Below are 23,447 nucleotides of genomic sequence, written 5' to 3'. Positions count from 1 at the left end.
GGAATCCATCCCAGAGACATAAAAATTCAACCACAAAGAGGTTTAATGCTGAGATGAAACAACTGTTAGAAAGGAAACAACCTAAATGTCGAACAAAAGAATAATGTATATAAAGCAAGATTCTTTCCACCATATTATTCTTCAAAAAGAATGCATTATATCTGAGTCCTTACCAAGTCTCTACATTACTGAGCCCTCTCAGTTACTCTGAACAATAAAGTACTATTGAGGAAAAACTAACACTAGCCTGAAGTGATTTAAAACAAAGTTATCAAGTTTGTGGGTATAGTACTCCTATTCATTGGATCAGTAGTAATGACCTCTCTTTCATTTCTGATATTAGTTATTTCTGCTTCTCCTTTTTTTTCCCTTAGTTAGCTATGGGTATATCATTTTTTTTTTTTTTTTTTTTTTGATCTTCAAAGAACAAGCTTTTGGTTTCACTGATTTTCTCTATTGTTTTCCTGTCTTCAATTTCATTGATTTGTGCTCTAATTTTGATTATTTCTTTTCCTCTGCTTATTTTGGAGCTAACTTGCTCTTGTTTTTCTAGTTTCCTAAGGTAAAAGCCTATATTACCGATTTTACATCTTTCTTTTCTAATGCAGTAGTCCCCCCTTATCCAAGACACCCAGTGGAGGCCTGAAATTGTGCACAGTACTGAACCCTATTATATATGTATATAAACAATAGGATTCAGTACTACGAATATATATGAATATATATATATATATATATATATTTATATATAGTTTTTTTTCCTATACACACATACCTTTTCACCCAAAGGAAGCACTTTACGGCTTCTCTTTGGCATATTTTAACTGCCAGCATTATTAGTCTTCACTTTGGGACCATTATCAAGTAAAACAAGGATGACTTGAACACAAGCATGGTAACACTACGACAGCTGATCTTATAACCGAGACAGCTAATAAGTGATTGATAGGCAGGGAGTGTATACAGTGTAGGTGGAGATGCTGGAAGAAGGATGATTCACATCCTGGGCAGGATGGAGTAAGATTTCATCATGCTACTCAGAAAAGAATGCAATTTAAAACTTATGACTTGTTTATTTCTGGGAACTTTCCATTTAATATATTTTGACTGCTGTTGACCGTAGGTAACTGAATGCACAGGTAAGAGAGAATTACTACATTTGCATTTAATGCAATACATTTCCCTCTAAGCACTGCTTTTACCACATTCCATAAATTTTGATAAGATGCATTTCTATTTTCATTCAGTATAAAATAATTTTAAATTTCTCTTGAGACTTCTTGTTTGACCCATGTATTAGTTACAAGAATGTTGTTCAATCCATAAATATTTTGGGATTTTCCAGCTCCCATTCTATTACTGATTTCTACTTTAATACTACTGTGGTCTGACAGAATACTTTCTATGATGATTTATCTTTTTAAATTTCTTAAGGTGTGTTTTATGGCCCAGAATTGGTCTATTTGGTGAATAGTTTGAAAAACTACAAATAATTTTTAAAAGGCAGCAAATTAAGTACTTATTTTATATCAATTACAAGTATACATATACACAAGATGTAGGAGGGTTGGGACACAGCTATCTTAACTTTAGGAGGAATGGGTGGTAATTGGTGCTTGGGATAAAATTTTCAGCAATCACATTATACACAGATTTGCAAAGTGTAACATCTCAATTAAAGAGATATAGATGACAAAAAAAAAGATTCTAGTGGTAACAAACATTTGGCTTTGAATTTGGTTTTCATGAAATGTAAGTAAAAAGAAAAAACAAAAAAAGGGTATTTTCGCTCTGTGAGCCCTTGCTATCTGAACCCAGAAATCAAAATGCCCTGATATTTTGAGATAAGACTGAAGATAAAGATAACCCTTATTATCTAAACTTGCTATCCAAAGTCAGAAGTCAAACAGACTTGGATAGTAAGGGCTATATATCTTCCCATATGATAATATCTATAAATAAACAGAGCAAATATTTGACATTTGACTAATTCATCTGCCTCTCTAAAACAGAGGGAGGGATTTCTCTTTGGGAAAACTGAGTATTATTCTGTATTCAGGATCACTTTATATTTAGACACTATGCAGTCGCAGATTTTTATTATGAAATATAATGCTTTAATAGCATGGAAGAGCAGTTTACAAAATTCTTTATACTACATGGTCTCTACTATGTAAAAACAATGCCTATTAAAAACACTCGAAAGAAATGTTCCTAAATGTAACCAAGACTGAATAAATAATTTTTTTTTTACATCTGTAATCTCTACATGCAAATTTTTCATAATGTGATCTTATTTCATTTGTGGTCAGGAAAATATACAAGAGTGATATTAATATAAGTATTATAATAGAGGTATAGAAAGGTTTAATATTGGTATCAATTCTTTCAAGAAGTTCAGATTAAATTCTGGAATTAAAGATGCTTCAAATATAGCCTAATATAATATAGCAACAGTTTATCAGAAAAAGGATATATTGTACTTGCAACTGCCAGAATGTGAGCATAAGCATGTACCACCAGGGGAATTTAAATAGTTTCATATGACTAGAATACAAGCTGTAAGAATAGTTGGCAGGGCAGGAGGCATTAAGTCTACACACCAGTTGGGGCCTGATGCTATATGAAGGAGTACAAAGCTTTTAGAATGAAGAAAACCTAAGCCTAGCCATCCCAGGCTAAGTCATTTCAATGTTTAATACTATGTAAATCCCGACCTATAACAATTATATATGGATACTTTCCTTTAACCACTTTAAACCAAACAAATTTTTCTCCTTGAAAACAAAACCAGATAGTAATTTCTTGACTATGGCAGAAATGGGAGGGTAGACGTTAGCAAATCTACTCAGGAAACAACCATAAAACTGAACACAATTGTCAAAAACAACCATCTCAGGGTTCAAACAAAGGCAATTAAGTTGAGAAGTATGTCTTTATGAACACCAACGACAGTGCCCCCCCACCCCCGTTGGGATACAATTTTCAGCAATCACATTGTATACAGATTTGCAAAGTGTAGCATCTCAAAGAGATATAGATGACAAAAAAAAAAAATGACTCTAGTGGTAACAAACATTTGGCTTTGAATTTGGTTTTCATGAAATGTAAGTAAAAAGAAAAAACTGAACAGGCCTCATCACCACCACCCCCTGCAGGTTGTTAGGGATGGACTTCAAGGACAGTGAAAAACAGCCTCACTGCTGGAAGAGGCTAACACATTTGGAGCAAAGTGTGAAAAACCCAAAGAGAGAATTGTAAAGGTAGCAAACTTGTTAGAAAACAATAGGGAAGTCAGCAGCTGCTATGTTGGCCTCAGGCTGCAGTTTTCCTAGAGCTGAGCTGTAAACTGAAGGACTAGCCAGAAATTTAACAGAAATATCGTGCAAATGAGAGAAGCATAGAGGGATTAGATAAGCTCCCTACATAGCCTTGGCTGACGGGGAGGCTAAATGAACATTCTTGGGAGACCCAGGAGGGCCTAGTGAAAAGCAAAAGGTGAGACAAACTTGAAAACTGCCTGAATTTTATTTTAAATGTACTCCCAAATCAACACACAACCAATGGCAGAGGGCAGAAGCCTTACCATCTCCAGAAGTGTCTAGGCACAACCTCTAACCTATCACTACCACTAAGCTATGTAGACACAGGTGCAAACCCTAGAAAATCAGCCTAAAAATGAAAATAACAATAATGTACAAAGTACAGGGAGATATATCACACAGATAAGTCCAGGCAAATTACTAAAAAACCACCACCACTAACCTCCTTGGGGGAAGAATCTAAACCAAGATTTTCTACAATACATTATCAAAAATATATTGAACAGTTTTCAACAAAAAATTATGAGACATGCAAAGAAAAACAGGAAAGTGTGGTCCATACTTAAGAAAAAAAGCATCAAACAGAGACAAACTCTGAGTGAGCTCAAATGTTGGATTTCCTAAAGACTTCAAATCAGCTATTACATAAATATTCAAAGATTGAAAAGAAACCAATTTAAAGAATTAAAGAAAATATGATAATGACTCAACAAAGAAAGTAATGTCAACAATGAAAGAGAGTCTATAAAAAGAATCATACAGAAATTCTAGGTTTGACATTTTCCATATGTACCTGTTTTTGATAGCAATAGCACAATAACTCTAATTTCTTACTCTGTCTACATTTTACAAATATGCCTGAATTATATATAGAATGCTTAGTAAATCATTATGCTTTTGTAAGCTTTGTAGTAAACTTTAAATAAAAATAAAGATGTGTTATCTTTTCCTACTGAACTAATCAAAAGTATGTTAATTTTTCAATGAAATTGCTTATAACTAGATAGTATTTTCAACATAATATAAATATAATATAAAATCAAAATGACCAAAGGTGATGCTATCTACAGGTTTGGATATCTACAGGTTGATAGCTACAGGTTTGGAACTGTTTTAAGAGGTTAATTTAATTTTATTTTTCACGCCTAGCTTTTAGTATCTAACAAGAATCTTTCTAGAATTACTCAAGTATAGCATTTTCAAGAGATTAATAAAATATAACTTGATAGCACAAGTCTATTCTGGGACTAGGGTGTATAAATAATTGTAATATTGCTAATAATTAATTGGACTATCATACTCATGTACTCATCCACAATGGAATACTATTTAGCCATTAAAAAGAAGGAAATCCTACATTTGTAACAGGAATGGACCTAGAGGATATGATACTAAGTGAAATAAGTCAGAGAAAGACAAATATTGTTATGAGCTCACTTCTGTGTGGAATCGAAAAAAAAAAATCAAACTTGAAGAAACAGAAATCAGACTTGTGGTTGCCAGAGGCAAAGGGTAGGGAGCGTGGAAGGCAGGCAGTGAAAGGTACAAACTTTCAGTTATAAGATAAATAAGTTCTGGGGATGTAATATATAACATGATGGTTATAGTTAGTAATACTGTATTACATATTTGAAAGTTACTAAGACAGTAGACCTTAAAAGTCCTCATATAGGGAAAAAAATTTGTAATGATGTGAGGTGATGGATGTTAACTAAACTTACTGTGATAATCATTTCACAATATATACATATATCAAATCATTATGTCATACACCTGAAACTTACCTAACGCTGTATGTGAATTTTACCTCAATAAACCTAGAAAAATATTCATGTACTTATTAAATACAACTTACGTCTATATGCATACATTGATTACCAGCAAGCAGATTTTCATATCAAGAATAAAGTAATGGCAACTGGTTCAATTAGTGATCTTTCATTAGTCCTTATTTGTGACAGCCACTTTAAATTAAACATAGTTTAACTGAATTTTCCTATTTTGACTCTGTATTACCATAAAAATATTATAACATTTAATAAACTATTCTTCCTCATTTTTAGTGAAGAAAATCTATGTTATAGAACCATTAGTTTTCCAGATGTCCCTTAAAATTCTATGCTAGTGTTACAAATCTGTACTTCTCAGCCTAACATGTTACCAGAGAGAGGAGCACGCATACTGCCCACTATTTGGTAAAAACCATCATACTATTTTATATTATTAACACAGTTATCCAGGATAATGTTAGTAACTTAAGTACAAAAAGTATACTTACTCAGTTATAATTTCACGGTTTGTAAAGCTGAGGTTGGTTAAATGACCTTCAAGTTTAGAAGACTCATGCGTAGTTAAGGCTGGAGTGGTCTTAGTGGCGAGTATAGCTCTTTTTTCATCTTTTTCAAGTGCTTTTCTCTTCCCACCATTTTGGAAATATTCTCTGCATACACTACAAGGCAAAATAAAATTGTATCTTAAAACACTAGGCATGAATAGAAAATAAAATGGAAAAAAATTAGCCTTTATTAATCAAAATGGGAAACTTTCAAATTACAGATTCCTATTTTGAAAATGTCATATAGAGGTAAGTGAGAACCTTGTAGCACTTTCACATTTAAAATTACCATACAACAAAGCACGATCACAGATTATATTTAATAAATAAAAAGTATGTTTTTTCAGGAGTACAGATGTGCCTGTATATTTTGCTGAACTTTATTCTTAACTGAAACATAAGTTCCTCCAGAAAAGTATAGGTAACTCTGCTATTCAGTGACAACATCCAAAAAGAATAGCCGTCACAGTTAATTCAGAGCCAGCTTTGCTAGTATTAGATATTCCAATAGCTGTTTTTAGATCCTTTCTGGTTTATGAAAACAATGGGGAAAAAAAGACTAGTATGACCTAGTTCTGGCCCTTGATCTTACAATGTGACAGGAGGATACACACTTAAACAATTAACTGATATATTTATCAAAGCTACTTAAAGTAAAGGAAGATGTCTTTTCTTTGTTCGTTTTTTTTTTCAATCTAGTTGTGCAGGCACAGCTTAGATCCAAGTCAAGTTCTTGATTTCAATCTAGTTGTGCAGGGCGCAGCTCACTGGCCCATGTGGGAATCGAACCAGTGACCCTGGTGTCATGAGCACTGCGCTCTAACCACTGAGCAAACTGGCCATCCACCGGTGGCTCAGCTCCAAGCTCAAGCTGTTACCTCTCACTGGTCCATGTGGGAATCGAACTTGTGACCTTGGTGTTATGAGCACTGCACTCCAACCACTGAACCAACCGGTCGCCCACCTGCGGCTCAGCTCCAAGCTCAAGCCATTGTTTCTCACTGGCCCATGTGGGAATCGAACCAGCGACCCTGGTGTTATGAGTACTGCGCTCTAACCACTGAGCCAACCGGTCGCCCACCTGCGGCTCAGCTCCAAGCTCAAGCCCATTGTTTTTCATCTGGTTGTGGAGGGTGCAATTCACTGGCCCACGTGGGAATCAAACCAGCAACCTAGTGAAGAGCCCGGGCTCTAACCAAATGAGCCATCCGGCTGGCACTCTTTTTAGATTTTTAAAATAAATCACATTATTATTACCTCTCACTCATACTTTGAACAAAGGTAGACTTTTTTGCTTCATAGACACTCCTTGGTGAAGTTTCAAAAACACATGGCAAGAAAAGTAAGAATTGAGGAATTAACTTAAAACTGATTTCTGCAAGTAGAACTATGGTCTAAGGGAATAATGCCCCTTTCTCCTCACACTTACAGGATGCTATTAGTTCAACTTCAATTTTTGCTAAGTATCTAATTATTTAAGATTTACATAACTTATCCTATGGAGATTTAATTTTAACTTTGTTTACAGGAGTTGAAACTCACCATTGATCAAATATTTATTAAGTACTTATCATGTGCCAGGCACACAAGTGATAGGAAAACAAACTGAAGAAGGCATAGCTGCCTTTAAGGAGCTCAGACTAGTGAGGGACACAAACAATTTACATAACAATAAAGAAAATACAATTGATAAAGACAAAAGACAATTGATAAATACCATATTCAAACATGTAATACAGTAATATAAGCTGATTTTAGAAAAATTAATAGGAATAAATCAGTTAAGGAAGAAGGTTCGTTAAGGAGAGAAGCGCTTTTCTGGCAGAGAGAATATCATGAACAAAGGCACGGAAGAGAAAAGCAGCATGGATTTGAGGCCAGACACGTAGCCTAGGAAACTGACAGCCCCTTCCAGGGTACAACATGAGGTGCCTCACTGGTTACACAAGTAATAGGTGACTGTATCCAGTACCTGCAGCTGGAGAAAAACAAGAATGTGTTTCATCCAGCAAGGCTGGTCCCTAAGACCAGGACCTGACCTTTAGCTATAATCTCATTATGGTGTCACTTGCATCGCAGTTATTATGAGGCCCATTATGCATCTGATGCCATGACAGTTTCCCAGGAACCAAATAAGGAAGAAAAGGTGGGGAAATGGAGGGTCCCGTCCAGGGGAGGAGATGAATGAACCATGTCAACTGTACAACACTAATTCCTGCCCAGGAGGGATAAGTACCCCTGACCGTGATTGTTCTCTCAGTTCTCAGTTGGACCACATCTTTCTTTCAAGTGTGTACTTTCATATTCAATAAATCACTTTCACTTTTCTGTATCTGTCTCACTCCTGAATTCTTTCTTGCATGGAAACAAGAACCCCATCACCACTGTTGGGGGTTGAGTCCTTTCTTGGACATCCTGCAGAGATAGCAGTTCAAGGTATGTGAAATTTAAAGTGCCCAGCAGAAAATGGATGGATGGATGGACTGACCAGTGGAAAGGCCCTGAGGCCAGCACACACATATATAGAGAACTGGTAGCCAGGTAACACTGGAGAGGGAAGCAAGCTTTAGACCTGCAATACCCACAGGCTAATTTAGAAATGTGGCCTTTAGAAATATAATCTAATGACAGAAAGTGGGTTAGTGGTTTCCTGCAGTGTGTGAGTGTGTGTGTGGGGGGCAGGGCAGGTGTCTGACAACAAAGGTGTACAATGGAGCTTATAATTCCTCTATCATTTAACATTTCACTAAGCGTAAAACACAAAAGTAAAGAGCTTGCTTACCTTTCTATTAGGTAAAAACCATATATAACTGCTGATATTCAACAGTTCTTGAGCCACAAAAATTGCAATTTTATATGGTTCAATCTCATAGTTACTTAGAAACTTGATAGCAAAATACTTAAAGGGCTAGAATTCCAGGTTCTCATAGGATAATAATAACCATCTAAATTCTAATCTCCCTACACGTCTTCTAGAAAATATACAAATCACTAAGCAGAGCAAATAAAAAGCACATATAGTTCACACCTAGGGCATAATGAGGACACAGACAATAGCACTTCTTTTACACGTAATTGGGGAAATAAAAATCTGAGGCAAACTGCTGGCTTTTGAGCCACCCAAAGTAGACTCTTCAGCTGAGAACTCTAAAGGAGAGGAAGGTCTGATTGGGGGGGTCTTAGAGGTAGCAAAACCCACATCACACCAGCTAAGGTTCACCACCAAAAGAGAGTCCAATTCTGAGTGGGGAAATCTTAATTTGTAAGCGGGCATTTCCCCGCCAAATCACGTCGTAACGTGGGGCTTTTTTGACATTTTCTCGCCAAAATTAGACTTTCCGTAAAATATTCATATCTTTCGATCTATTTGATATTTTTCTATGAAACTTTCAGTGTTTTAGTTTAAAAAGAGGTCTCTATTTATTTACTTTGCAAAATTTTTGCCGGTTCCAACTAGAGGCGATATGACGAGTTTACTCGTTTCCCGCAAAAAATGTGTTAAGAGACTGAGGAAACAATGAATCAGAGTATTAGCTATGGGAAGGTTTTATTTCTGCTGGAGACAAGAGACACATTGAAAAAAAAAATAGTATCTCTGAAGGCATGGTAATAAAGGGAAAGAATAAACAAGGATAAGAAGCCTACTAAAGTGTTATAATCTATACGTATTTTAAAATCATTAAGTCAGGCCAAGGAGTACATTATTTATTAAGGAAACTCTACTTCTGTATTTGTAGCAATCAAGCAAGGTTCTTTGGAATTAAGAAACAAAGTAAGCCACACAAACCCCTACCTACAATATCTAGAGGTACTCCAACATAACAGACAAAATATATAAAGGAAATACTAATGAATCCAGCAACCCTACAAGTTTCTATTAGAAGGGAAGAGAAAGACCGTCAAAACTTGCAGCAGATGAAAATTCTCAAAAATACAGAAAACAAAGACACAAAAGAGAAGAAAACTGTAACATAACACTTCAATTATAGTTATATAATTAAGAAATTGCAGAACAAAGTGAAAGAACACTTCAAATTTGAAATAAAAATAAAAAACCAGAATAAAGAAGGACTAAATAAATGGAGACATATTCCATAAATATGGATAGGAAGACTCAATATTGTCACAATGTCAGTTCTTCCCAATCAAAATCACAGCCAATTATTTTGTGGATATCAACAAAATGATTCTGAAGTTCATATGGAGAGGCAAAAAACCCAGAAATAGCCAACACAATATTGAAGAAGAACAAAGTTGGAGGACTGACACTGACTTCATGGCTTACTATAAAGCTACATAGTAATCAAGACAGCATAGTATTAAAGAAATAGACAAACAGATCAATGGAATAGAACATAGAACCCCCAAAAAGACCCCCATTAATATATTCAACTGAAGTAAATATTCAAATGAAGTAAAAAATAATCTTTTCAACAAATAGTGCTGGAACAACTGGACATTCACATGCCAAAAAAAATTAATCTAGACACAGACGTTCCACCCTTCACAAAAATTAATTCAAAATGGATTACAGACCTAAATGTAAAACACAAAACTATGTAAGTCCTAGATAGTTATAAATTTCTTAGGAGAAAATCCAGATGACCTTGGATTTGGTGATGACTTTTAAGATACAACACAGCAAAGGCATGGTTCATGAAAAAAGAATTGAGAACCCAGATTTCATTAAAATTAAAAACTTCTGCTCTGCAAAAAAACAATGTCAAAGAGAATGAGAAGACAAGCCATAGACTGGGAGAAAATATTTGCAAAAGACATAGCTGACAAAGGACTGCTATCCAAAATATACAAAGAACTCTTAAAACTCAACAATAAGAAAACAACAACCTGATTAAAAAACAGGCAAAAGACCTGAACAGACACCTCACCAAAAATGATATATAGATGGCAAGAAAGCACATGAAAAGATGCTCCACATGATATGTCATTAAAGAAATGCAAATTAAAACACCAATAAGCTACCTCTATACACTATTAAAATGCTCAGATTCCAGAACACTAAAACACCAAATGTTGGTAAAGATGTGGAGCAGAAAGAACTCATTCATTGGTGTGAATACAAAATGGCATAGTCACTTGGGAAGACAGTTTGGCAGTTTCCAAAACTAAATATATTCTTACCGTACAATCCAGCAATCACGCTCCCTGGTATATGCCCCAAAAAGCTGAAAACTTACTTCAACACAAAAACATGCATATGAATGTTTATAGCAGTTTTATTCATAATTGCCAAAACTTGGAAGCAACCAAGATGTCCTTCAGTAGGTGATGGGTAAATAAGTTGTGGTTCATCCGGACAATGGAACACTTTTCACCACTAAAAAGAACTGAGGTATCAGGCCATGAAAACACATGGAGGAACCTTCTCTTGGAGGAACCTTAAATGCATATTAAATGAACAATGTCAATCTGAAAAGGCTATATATACTGTGACTCTGACTATATGACATTCTAGAAAAGGCAGAACTATGGAGACAGTAAAAAAAAGTCAGTGGTTGCAAGGTATGGGGGAAGAAACGATGACCAGGTGGAACCCATAGGATTTTTAGGGCAGTATGACACTATCATAGTGGATACTTGTCATTATACTCTTGTCCAAACCCATAGAATATATAACACCAAGAGTGAACCCTAACCATGGACTTTGGATGATAATGGCGGGTCAATGGGGGTTCATCGATTGTAACCATGTCCCAGCTGGGTGGATGCTGACAGTGGGGGATACGCTGCATGAATGAGGGCAGGGTATATGCAGGAACCATCTGCACTTTCTCTTCAATTTTTGTGTGACGCAAAAGTGCTCTAAAAAGTAAACTCTAACTGAAAGTGGAAAAAGACCCAGCTCAGATTAGATATGTGCCTCCTGATGTAATGCACTGAAATTACTATCACCTATGTAATATCCTTGCTAATACGCTTACCTTGAATTTAATCACAAAGAAACACCTATAAAAATCCAAATTAAGAGAGATTTTTTTTTTCATAAATTGAAGGAAAGAAAGTGTGAGTCAAAGATTTTATATCTAGCCAAGCTGAGCATCTTTTACCAAATCATAAAAAAACAGCTTTTGGTATGCAAGCTGTTTTTAAAGAACCTACTGGAAGATGAACTTCATCCATGAGATGATTGGGAAATGTTGGTGAAGAGGCTAGTAGTGAACAAAAAGCATTAAATGAATTTTTAGAAAAGAATATTTTATAATGATGAAGGCCACAATTCCCAATGAAGATGTAATAGCTATAAATACTTATGGGTCATTTATCATAGTAACCACGTTCACAAAGCAGAAACTCTGTGAGATGTGTGGAGAAATCTATACAACAAGGAACTTTAACACACCACTCTCAATCAAGTGAATGAACAGTAAAGTGACAGAAGCCCTAAAGAGCATAATAAAGTTTATCTTATCATTAACCAACAAACTTTCCTCTCAAATAGAGAGTATAGCTTCTTATCAAGTGCATACGGAATATTCAAAAAAAATTACCATATATATGTATTAATTCATGAAGAAAACCACAGTAAGAGCCGTAGGAAAAATAACAGACAAAATCACCCAATCACAATGCAATAAAACCAGAACTACAACAAAACAGACAAAAAATTCATTTCACCTGCTAATTTTTTAAATTAAATAACTCTGGGGTCAAATCTAAAATAATAATAATAAAAACACCACAAGTCAGAATCTAAGCAATGTAACTAAAATAGTGACCTTAGGAAAATGTAAACCCTTTAATATTGTATCAATACAAATAAAAATAAATGAAATAAATATCCACCTCAAAAGATTAGGGGAAAAATGTAAACCAAAAGAAAGGAAGGTATTAATGAGTTAGAAAAATACAAGACCATCAAATAAATACACAAACTGGTTCTTTAACTTGCATAACTTTATGCAAATGAAGCTGAACACTTAGATGAAACAGATTATTTTTCTAAGAATATATATTAAACATAGGAATATAGGAAAATTTATTAAACTTGACTTTTGGTTATTGATGGAAATGGAACGTTTAAACAAAATCTAAAACTGACGGATGAAACAGATAGTTATCAAAGAGTTATTATTACTTCACCAAAAAGCAGGAGTAATCCAATGAAGAATTATACCACGCCTTCAAAAACCAGATAATCCATTAACCATGTTTTTTATTTTTTGTATCTTCTGATGTTTTGATATCTTGGAAGGCCTTACACACAGGGGATAAACTGCCTCTCCCAAGGCTAGCTAATCCCTAAAGATAATACACAAGTTCCTTGGGGGCATGCCTCTCATATGCAAGCCAACTCTGCCTTTATTTTACATTTCCACACCAAGCCATTATTTCCCCTGTGCTAGATCAACCCAGGTCCAGGTCCCGACAGTCAAGGACAGCTCCTATGCCCCAAAGCGCACCAGAATTATTCCAATTAGTCAATCCTAAACTGCCTACTCTGCCCAGCTCTGCCTGTCCCCCAGAAACCCCAACAAGTCTCTGGTCTTTTCTTTCCCCTCACTCCAGCTTCTGCTTCCTCACCAAATTTGGTGCTTGCCTGTGGCCTTGGGCGGCACGGCACACCCGCTTCTCTCAGAACGTAAGTAATCAATTCTTTCAGTGTTATTGACCTGTCCATGTCGCCACTCAACAACCTCTATAAAGTTAACTCCAATGAATACAAATGAGACAACCTCAAAACGATTTAAACATTCCAGACTGTAGAAACAAAGGGAAATTTTCTAAAGTCATTTTAGGGAGCAAAAACAATAATTAGGCTTGATAATTTCTACAAAAAATATAGGCCAATAATCACTTACAAATATCAATGTAAAAATATGAAATAAAATTTTAGCAAACAGAATCAAACATGACCAAGGAGTATATATTTCAGGAATGCAAGGATGACTCAATATAAGAAAATCCATTAATATAATTCACTGATTGATTCATAAATCTAAGGAGGAAACTCATATTCATTTGCACAGATGCTTAAAAGGACATTCAACAAAATTCAACACTTATTCTTAATAAAACTGCTCAATGAAAAAGGAGTTGGTGAATACTTCCTAATAGTAAAACTATACACATGTATCAGCCAAAAAGTCAGTAACTTATTTAACAGGGACACACCACACCTATTATTGCTAAATGAATAAGGCATAGCTATGGCAAAGATATAAGGGCATATATCTGTAGATGATATAAAGAGCTCTAAAACAATCAAGAAAACCAATCCAATATATAAAAAAAAATCAACTAAACCAATATAAAAAAAAAGTGTCAAACACACGAACACATAATTCACAGAAAAAAAGGCAAATATTTCCTAAATATATGAAAACATACTCAACGTCATTCACATGAGAAACGTAAATTAAAACCACACAGAAATACCAATTCCCATCTATCAGATTGGCAAAAATTCAACAGGTGAGTGACATACTCTGTTGGTGAGGCTGTGGAGAAACAGATACCGTCATTTTTTGCTGATGGAATTGCAAATGATGTAACATCTATGGAGAGTGATTTAGCAATATTTAACAAAATCTCATATGCATTTACCCTTTTACCCTGCAATTCCACATCTAGGAATCTACAAAGATAAAAATGCAAAATGAATATTCATAAGGTTATTTATTATAGCACTATCTGTAACAGGAAGAGCTTGTAAATGACTTATCAAAATGAGGAACATAACTATATACTTGTGATGGTTAATTTGCATGTCAACTTGAATGAACCATGGGATGCCCAGATAGCATGTCATTCTGAGCGTTTCTGTGAGGATGTTTCTGGATGAGGATAACATTTAAATTGGTAGACTGAGTAAAGCAGATTGTTGTCCATAATGTGAGTGGGCCTCATTCAATCAGCTGAAGGTCTACATAGAACAAAACTCTGACCTTCCCTGAAGTATGAGAGATTCCTCCTGCCTGACTGCCTTTGAACTGGGACACTGGATTTTTTTCCTGCCTTTAGAGTCAAACTGAAACATTGCCACTTCCTGAGTCTCAAGCTTGCCAATTTTAGAACTGGAACTACACCACTGGTTCTCCTGAGTCTCCAGCATGTCAACTCACCCTGCAGATCTCGAGACTTGTGAGTCTCCATAAACAAGTGAGACAATTCTCTGGAGAACCCTGACTAATGCAACACCAAACAGAGTAATCTCCACGACATAGTATTAGGTAAAAAAGAAAGATACAAAATAGAGTACATAACACGTACCACTTATATAAATAAGAAAGGGTGAGTATGTGTGTGTATGTGCATGTGTACGTGAATTTGCTTATTTCTGGCAAAAGAAACACTGGTAGGAGAAAAAAGAAACAAACAAAAAACTGGAAGGGAGCCTTTTCTGAGTATACCTTTTTATAAAGTTTTGAGATTTGAACCATGTAAATGTTTTATAGTCCCCTAAAGAAAATCTGGAGGAAAAAACCCCATAAAACTGAAAGCAAAGTGAAACCAAGCATACAGTAAATTGGTAACATAACTATACACAAAAGAACTGTTTCAAGTAACTTTTAAACACAGTATTATGATTCTTAGTGGAATATAGTCTATAGATAAAAAGAACTGCAAAGAAATCTTAAATTTCATTCAATCAGTTCATTGTTAGAAGTAAAACTGATATTGAAATTTTGAAACCATTTTATGTGAACTGTCGGACAAAGTAATAAATGTGTTACTGTTATTCAGAACTAAGTCCATCAGTGTAACAGAAAATATATGAATATAAAACAAAGAAGTTAGGCAAAAATCCTATAACATTACATTGGAACAGAAAATATCAATTATGAGTTTAAGACTATAATTTTTTTCTGTCTTCACTGAAAAATTCTAGAAGGAAGGACATACCCCAGCAGCATATCTAGTGCCTACATCCTGATTTCTAAATGCCAATGCACACTAAAAGAAACTAGGACTCCTTGAGGAGTTTAAATCCTAGGTCTTGGGCAGAGAAAGTAAAGTCTAATCTATAGTAAGAAAGTGCTCAAAGGTGATGTCAGAACATAGGAGTCAGCTTTGAAGGGGTTCGCACTGGCTAAATATGGGATAATTTGAGCAGAAAAAAACAACCCAAAACACAAAGACTGATGGAAAAAGTGAATAAATAACAATCCAGGAGGCTACAGTGATATTCCAAAAATTAAAAAAACAAACAAAAAAACACTTGTCAAAACTGGAATGGACTATTATACTAACTCCTTGTGAAAACTGATAAAGATTTACTTACGTATTATTTTTACCTAGCCTTTCTGGAGAACATGTAATCATTCTCTGTTCATATAGGAAGTTTATTTACAGATGAATGAAAACTGACAAATGCAAAGAATGATATGATTTAAAAAATCATTTTGCAACCCCAAATGAAATAATTTATTTAATAAACGGAAGTAAATCTCTTGGTTGAAAGATTGCTGGGAGACAGGAGTGATCCATAAGCCAACGTATCACTCTACAGGTTACTTGCTAATTGCAAAGGGAAAATGTAAGTTTACAATAGAAGGATCTGGTAATAGATACCACCTTAACCAAATAGCAAAATTTAGCATCTCTAGTGGTGGAATAACCTGACAAGAAGAACCTGTTCATGTGATGCAATATGAAGTATGCAGTTTCACCTAATAGGTATTTAGGCAAAAAATATGTGACCTGAATCAACAACACTTTAGACCCAACTTTCAGTACACAAGAAGTGAGTTTGAAGAAGTAGTTATATGGCACCATAACAATAAGATAAATCCAAAACACAGGACACAAAGCTAGTTTTGGATTAAGATACAGACAATCACAATAGACCCCTGGTTATGCTGTAAGTAGAAAAGAAACTATACAATCTAAAACACAGTATATTAAAAAGCAATCAACAGAGTTGAGGCTGCATGGAAATCTAAAAGAACTAATCAGAGACATGAGTCCTCCCAGATGAGAAGGATCACAGGCATGTGTGCATTTGTTGAAAAGGTTCATGGGTGGCAGAGGATCAAGCTTCCATGGTAGAGAAAGTCTGTTTTATTAAACAGAATCCAGCAGAGCTTTTAATGGCTGCTTAGAATGGTATGACAGACTGGAATCTTTAAGAAACCCAAATGCATGCTGTTCTCCCCATTCTCCTGCTTCCCCCCAGTGCACGTTTCTGGTTATGTAAAGGGAAGGGGACAACACTAGAGAGTTGGAGGGGGACTAAAAAGCAGAGAGTATTCTTTACACTCTTCCTTAGGCTTAAGTTAAAGAGTCCTACTAGAGGATGGCCCTTGTAATATACATAGAATAGCACTCACCCTCAAAGTATTTGATCACAGAGATGAACTGAAACCACCTTCACCCCAACTTAATTCCTGATGGGATCAAGTGTTCAGTCTCTCATCCAAGCTGCTTGTCAGAGAAAAAAAGCATGCCCTCTCTAAGGAAAAATAATATTTATACCAGTCTCTTCTAAATACAACGCCAGTATATATATAGTTTTAAAAATTAACAGAAATAGGTAGAGATCCAAGATGGCAAAGTAGATAAATGCTGTGCTTGCCTCCTCCCGCAAACACATTAAAATTACAACTAAACTATACAACAATCAATCTGGAGAATGATCTGAAAACTAGCAGAAATAAGTTTTATACCTAACGACATAAAGCCTCAAACTGCCATGTTGCGGCTGAGAATCGGAAAGTATATCTTGGCCACAGATGTTCCCCCTGGGAGAGTGAGAAACCCCAGCCCCACACCAAGCTCCCCAACCCAGAGTATTGGTGCCAGGAAAAGGGCCCCCACTACATTTGGCTGAAAAACAGTGGGGATTCTGAACATCTGGGTGGGAAGAAGGCTGCAGGAAACCCAGACGTCCTCTTCAAGTCCCTGAGCACAAACTCGCTCACTCGCAGGCACTCACTCTGGGCTCTGGCAGAGGGTCAGTGACTTTGGGGGTATGAGGGACATATGGGAAGATAATGAGTTGTATGGCTTCCAGGCAAGGACTAGTGGGACAGTCTCCATTTTCCCAATGTGGGGTCCTGCACCTGTGCAGCCAGCAGGCGGGTGCCATCTTTCCTGTGTTGCGCCCTCCCCAAAATCCATTGCCAAATCTGAATCTGACTGGTCTGGTGAGCTCTGCCTGCTCCACGCCGGTGACTTCCTAAGACCCCGCCCCACACAAATCACCTAACGCCAGAGGTACTTTCTTGGCCAGCAGTCAACCCCACCTGCATTGCACTCTTTCTTAGACAACTCTCAGGGGTGTGCAGGCCCCAGGAGGGCAGAAACTGGCCTCAGTGTGCTCTGAGACTTTTGTTGAGTAGCTCCAGGCTCAGCACTGACACCAAACAAGAATCTCATTAACCTCATGAACATAACTCGTCCTACTCTGGTGACTCCGAGACCCCGCTTCACCCAACTGGCATACTGCATGAGGCTCTATTGGCGGCTGAACCTCATGAGAGCCAGCAACTGCCAGCAGACCTCAGGGAGTCCTGTGTTTCTACAGAGCTACCGGTACTGGTGGCAGCCATCCTTGGTTTATAGTGTGGCCACTCCCACGCGCCTCCAGGTATAGCACAGGCAGTCACCAATGCAGATCACTTTGTAGCTCTACCAGATACTCCCCAGCCGGTCACAGGCAGTGGGTGACCTGGGCCTGGACCAGAGCCACTACCAAGAGATCCCAGAACCAACATACTTTTAGGTTGGCATTAGACCACAACAGAGCACCATCCAATTATCCGCACACCCAATTTATGGTCTCATGGTCTCAGTAGGCACCAGAGTCCACTGGAGGGAATCCACCTTCGTGGGGTAAACCTGCTGCACAGTAGCCCATGAACTGTGGTGGCCAAACCCCACAGTCTATCAGCCTAAGGGGTCAATCCCACCCACTGATGTGCCAATAGCAATCAAAGCTCAATCATAACAGGAGGGCACACATAACCCACACAAGGGACACTCTTGGGGCATCCTGGAGCAGGTGACCAGGGTTACTATGCTACTGGGCCCCATAGGGCACACACTACAAAGGGACATCCGGCCAAGACTGGGAGTCATAGATCCACCTAATACATAGAAACAAACACACAGAGGCAGCCAAAATGGGGAAATAAATAAATATATCTCAAATGAAATAACGGGAGAAAATTCCAGAAAAAGAACTAAACAAAATGGAGGCAAGCAACCTACGAGATACAGAATTCAAAACAATGGCTACCAGCACGTTTAAGGAACTTAGCGATAACTTCAAAAAAGAAATAGTAAGCATAAAAAAAGGACATAGAAACCACAAAAAAGAACCAGTCAGAAGTGAAGAATACAATAACTAAAATGAAGAATACACTAGAAGGAATCACCAGTAGACTAGATGAGGCAGAAGATCAAATCAGTGATTTAGAAGATGAGGTAGCAGAAAACAATCAGAACAGAGACAAGAAAAAATAATTTTAACGAGGACGGTTTAAGAGACCTCTGGGACAACATCAAGCATACCAACATTCGCATCATAGGGGTACCAGAAGAAAAAGAAAGCGAGGGATTGAGAACCTATTTGATGACATAAAGACTGAAAACTTTCGTAACCTGGTGGAGGAAATAAACAAAAAAGCCCAGGAAGCACAGAGTCCCAAACAAGATGAACCCAAACAGACCCACACCACAACACATCATAATTAAAATGGCAAAGGTTAAAGACAAAGAGAGAATCCTAAAAGCAGCAAGAGAAAGGCAACTAGTTATTTACAAGGGAGCTCCCATAAGATTGTCAGCTGACTTCTCAATAAAAACTTTGGAGGCCAGCAGGCACTGACACAAAATATTCAAAGTGATGAAAAGCAAGGACCTACAACCAAGATTACTCTATTCAGCAAGGCTATCATTTACAATCAAAGGACTGATAAGAGCTTCCCATTCAAGTAAAAGCTAAAGGAATTCATCACCAGTATTATAAAGAATGTTAGATGGACTTCTTTAAGACGTTAAAAATACATATACGAATAACAAAATAGCAATAACTACATATCTATCAACAATTACTTTAAATGTAAATGGATTAAATGCTCCAATCAAAAGACATATGGTGGCTGAATGGATAAGAAAACAAAACCCTCACATATGCTGCCTATAAGAGACTCATTTTAGATATAAAAACACACAAGACTGAAAGCAAAGGGATGGAAAAAAATATTTTAGGAAAATAGAAACGAAAAAGAAAAATCTGGGGTAGCAATACTTGCACCAGACAAAATAGACTTTAAAACAAAGGTTATAATAAGAGACAAAGAAGGACCCAGTAATCCCACTTCTGGGTAATTATCCTGAGAAACTTAAAATGCTACTTCGAGGGGACGTGTGCATCCATGTGTTCTTTACAGCATTGGTTACAATGGCCAAGATGTGGAGGCAGCCTGGGTGTCTGTTGATGGACTGATGGATAAAGAGGAGGTGGTACATATATACAATGGAATATTGCTCGGCCAGGGAAGGGTTCTTGCCATCTGCGGTGGCATGAATGGACCTGGAGAGTATTGTGGAGTTATGTCAGACAGAGAAATACAGATGCAATGTGATTTCGCTTACATGCAGAATCTAAAGAACAAAATAAACAAACAAACAGAAACAAACTCACAGATACAGAGAACATTTGGATGGTTGCAGATTAGAGGGGGGTTGGGGGGGCACGTGACAAAGGAGAAAGTATTAAGAAGTAGAAATTGGTTGTTACAAAGTAATCATGGGGATGTACGGTATAGCATAAGGAATATAGTCAATAATATTGTAATAACTATGCATGGTATCAGATGGGTACTGGATTTGTTGGGATGATAGATGGGAGAGTGTTGGGGGACAGGGTGAAAAAGGTGGTGAAGGCATTATGAAGTACAGACTGGTTGTTACAAAATAGTCCAGGGGATATAAAGTAAAGCACAGGGAACATAGTCAATAATATGGTAATAACTGTGTATAGTACCAAGTGGTACTAGACTAGTCAGGGAGATCACTTCTTAAAATTACACAAATGTCTAACCACTAAAATTATATAAATGTACACCTGAAATGAATATAAAATACTCAACAGTAATTGAAAAATTTTAAAAGTGGGAAAAACAGGTGGAAAGGTATAAGAGGCACAAATTTCAAGGTAGAAAACAAATTAAGTCACGGGGATGTAATGTATAGCATAAGGAATGTGGTCAGTAATATTGTGATAGAATGATGCAATGGTTGCTGTACTTATCACAGCAATCGCTTCTTTAGGTATATAAATGTTGAATAACTACAGTGTATACCTGAAATTAATATATGGTAGCTATATTTTTAATAAAAATCTTTTTTAAAAAATTAACAGACAGAAATGAAGCATAAAAAGATAATCCATAACCAAAGCAAAAAGTAGCCAAAAGAAACAGACCCAGAGATAAACCATATGTTGGAATCAGCACACAAGGACTTTGCAATAACTTACAATATTTTAATGGAGAAAAAGATTAACTGAACAGATGAAAATATGGAGAGCTTTAATAGAAAAATGATATTTCTAAAGAAGAGCCAAACAATTATTATAGAAAAATTGAGAAAAACATGATCTTGAAAACCTCTCTCAGTAACTGAGAGAACAAAAAGCCAAAAAGAACAATTAGTATGAATATACAGAATATTTGAACAAGGTTATTCAAAACCTTGAACCAACAATCAGAAAATACAGAATGTGGGCTATTTTACAAATCAACTGACATTACTCTAAAAACTCAATGTTAATGGAGAACAAAAACACAAACCTGAAAAAATGTAATCACCAAATGCAATGCATGAACCCTGACTGGATTTAGAAAAACAAATTATAAAGTACATTTTGGGGACAATAAGAAAAATCTGAATTTATGAACTAGATATTTTAGGAAATTACTACTGCCTTAATGTGATAATGGTATTGTGGTTATGTAGAATGTTCTTATTCTTAGATGTGTTAGGCTGAAATGCTATCTATTTACTTTCAAATGGATCAGAAAATAGTGTGTTTATATGTTTCTCCTTATAGAGTTAGAAAAGACCAATTCTTTTATGAAACGTACAACTACACCTTTATATTGTGTTTTGTTTCGTTTTTAACACTTCATATTAAAAATTAAATTTTATTATTTTTTGAAAGAAATCTTATGTAAAACTCTTCAAGCTAACCAGTCAACAAAATCTTAGCAGGGTAATGTCACTAAGGCTTATGTCACATGCCAAATACCTATAAGTTGTAAGTATAGCTAATGGGAAACAAATTTTGTCAACCCCTTTTTAAAGCCCATTTTAGCTTTCAAAGTGACAATGCTCTCATAGAATTGACAACAGAGTAAGGAATTACATATAACCCAAGCTGGAATTACAGATAAGTCAAGTTTCAAAATTCAATACTGTTTTGAAGCCCTTTTCCCCAACCTACTTTTAAGTAAAACTCCTCTTGGGATTACTTCCCATAGTAAAATCTTTTTACCATATTTTGCCACTGTTTTTCTTCAGCAGTTTGACCTAAAAATGACCTCTTTTTTTTTCCAGAACACATGTAGATACAATAATGATACAAATATATATCTAAGGAAAAAGAAAGGAGAGTGAAATGAGAGGCAGATTCATTATTCAAGTGGAAGATACAAGCAAATACTCCTATGAGAATATCTAAGTTCATTGAAGAACTAATGTCTGAGGGTTTGCCTTATGTACTGGAATACTAATTTAAAAGCAGTGCTGCTAAAAGCCAAGAATGATGGTCTTAAATAGTGATGGCGCTGATTCCCTGATTGGATTACATTATTACTTTGTGCTACAAGGAAAATATTTCATTCAGCAGTACACCTCATTTTATATTTCTTAGCTTGAGGGGAAAAATGCATATTCTGTCACATTTACAAGCATTTTCTCTCTACAACCGAATAATAAAAAAACATTTTAATTCTACCATCCCATTTCCTATTATTCTGGCCACTTCCTATAGTTCCCCAACTCCACAATTCTTTGAGTCCACAATCCATTGATCATATCACCTTTTCAGAGCTCCTCACCCACCTCATATTCAAGTCCCTTCTCACGTCTCATCATAATCACCAGTGTGTGTCCACCATCATCTCTCTGTCCCTCTCTTAAGTCATTATACTCGTTTGAGCTTTGATCCTACACTGTCATGTCCATTCCCTTCCTCACTCTCCAAGAAAACCTGTTTCACTATAACTCTTGTGCCTTGATTATTGCCTCCTAACTGGTTTCCTTTTTCTTACACACTTGCCCTTCCTATAGTCTATCTTAACACAATTCTTAATGAATTCTTGACACATTTTAAAAGGCTAATAAAATCCTGTCACTCCTCTACTTAAAAGCATCCCATGACTGCTCATCTCACGCAGAATAAAAGCCAATTTTCTTTACAAGGGTCCACAAGACTCTACAAAATCTAGCTGCTCATTATCTTATTTTCTACCACGCTCCCCCTCTCCTTCTGCTCTAGCCACGCTGGTGGACTCCTTGCTGTTTCTGAAATGTGCCAGCACGCTGCTGCCTCCAGGTCCTTGGAGGTGTTAAGGCTTGCTTTCTCCCTTCCTTTTGGTCTTTTACACAGACCATTTCAATGAGGCCTTCTCTGTCTACCCTACTTAAAACTGTTTTATTTTCCCTTACTTTATTTTCCTCATGGCACTTACCATTTCTGAACCTAATAGATACTTAATTTACATAGTGTTTCTTGCTTCTACATCCCACTAGCATATAAGCTCCATGAGAGCAAGGATTTTGTCTGCTTCGTTAATTGTACTCCCAGTGTCTATGTT

At 36.3% G+C, this 23,447-nt stretch overlaps 1 protein-coding gene across 1 annotated transcript in view; it reads right to left on the bottom strand.

Annotated features, from left to right (window-relative positions):
• The window catches only part of SAMTOR (S-adenosylmethionine sensor upstream of mTORC1), a 107,647-nt gene that overhangs the window by 67,987 nt on the left and 16,213 nt on the right, over nucleotides 1–23,447 (bottom strand). The window contains exon 3 of the mRNA XM_019714252.3: nucleotides 5,602–5,772. Coding sequence (XP_019569811.1) covers nucleotides 5,602–5,772 — 171 coding nt within the window. The remainder of the gene's footprint in view (nucleotides 1–5,601; nucleotides 5,773–23,447) is intronic.

Source organism: Rhinolophus sinicus, chromosome 8 (assembly GCF_057876585.1).
Source record: "Rhinolophus sinicus isolate RSI-liver-muscle chromosome 8, RSI-T2T, whole genome shotgun sequence".
Classification (NCBI taxonomy): domain Eukaryota; kingdom Metazoa; phylum Chordata; class Mammalia; order Chiroptera; family Rhinolophidae; genus Rhinolophus; species Rhinolophus sinicus.
The sequence above is the reverse complement of the archived record's forward strand: the minus strand, read 5'-3'. Positions and strand labels throughout refer to the sequence as shown.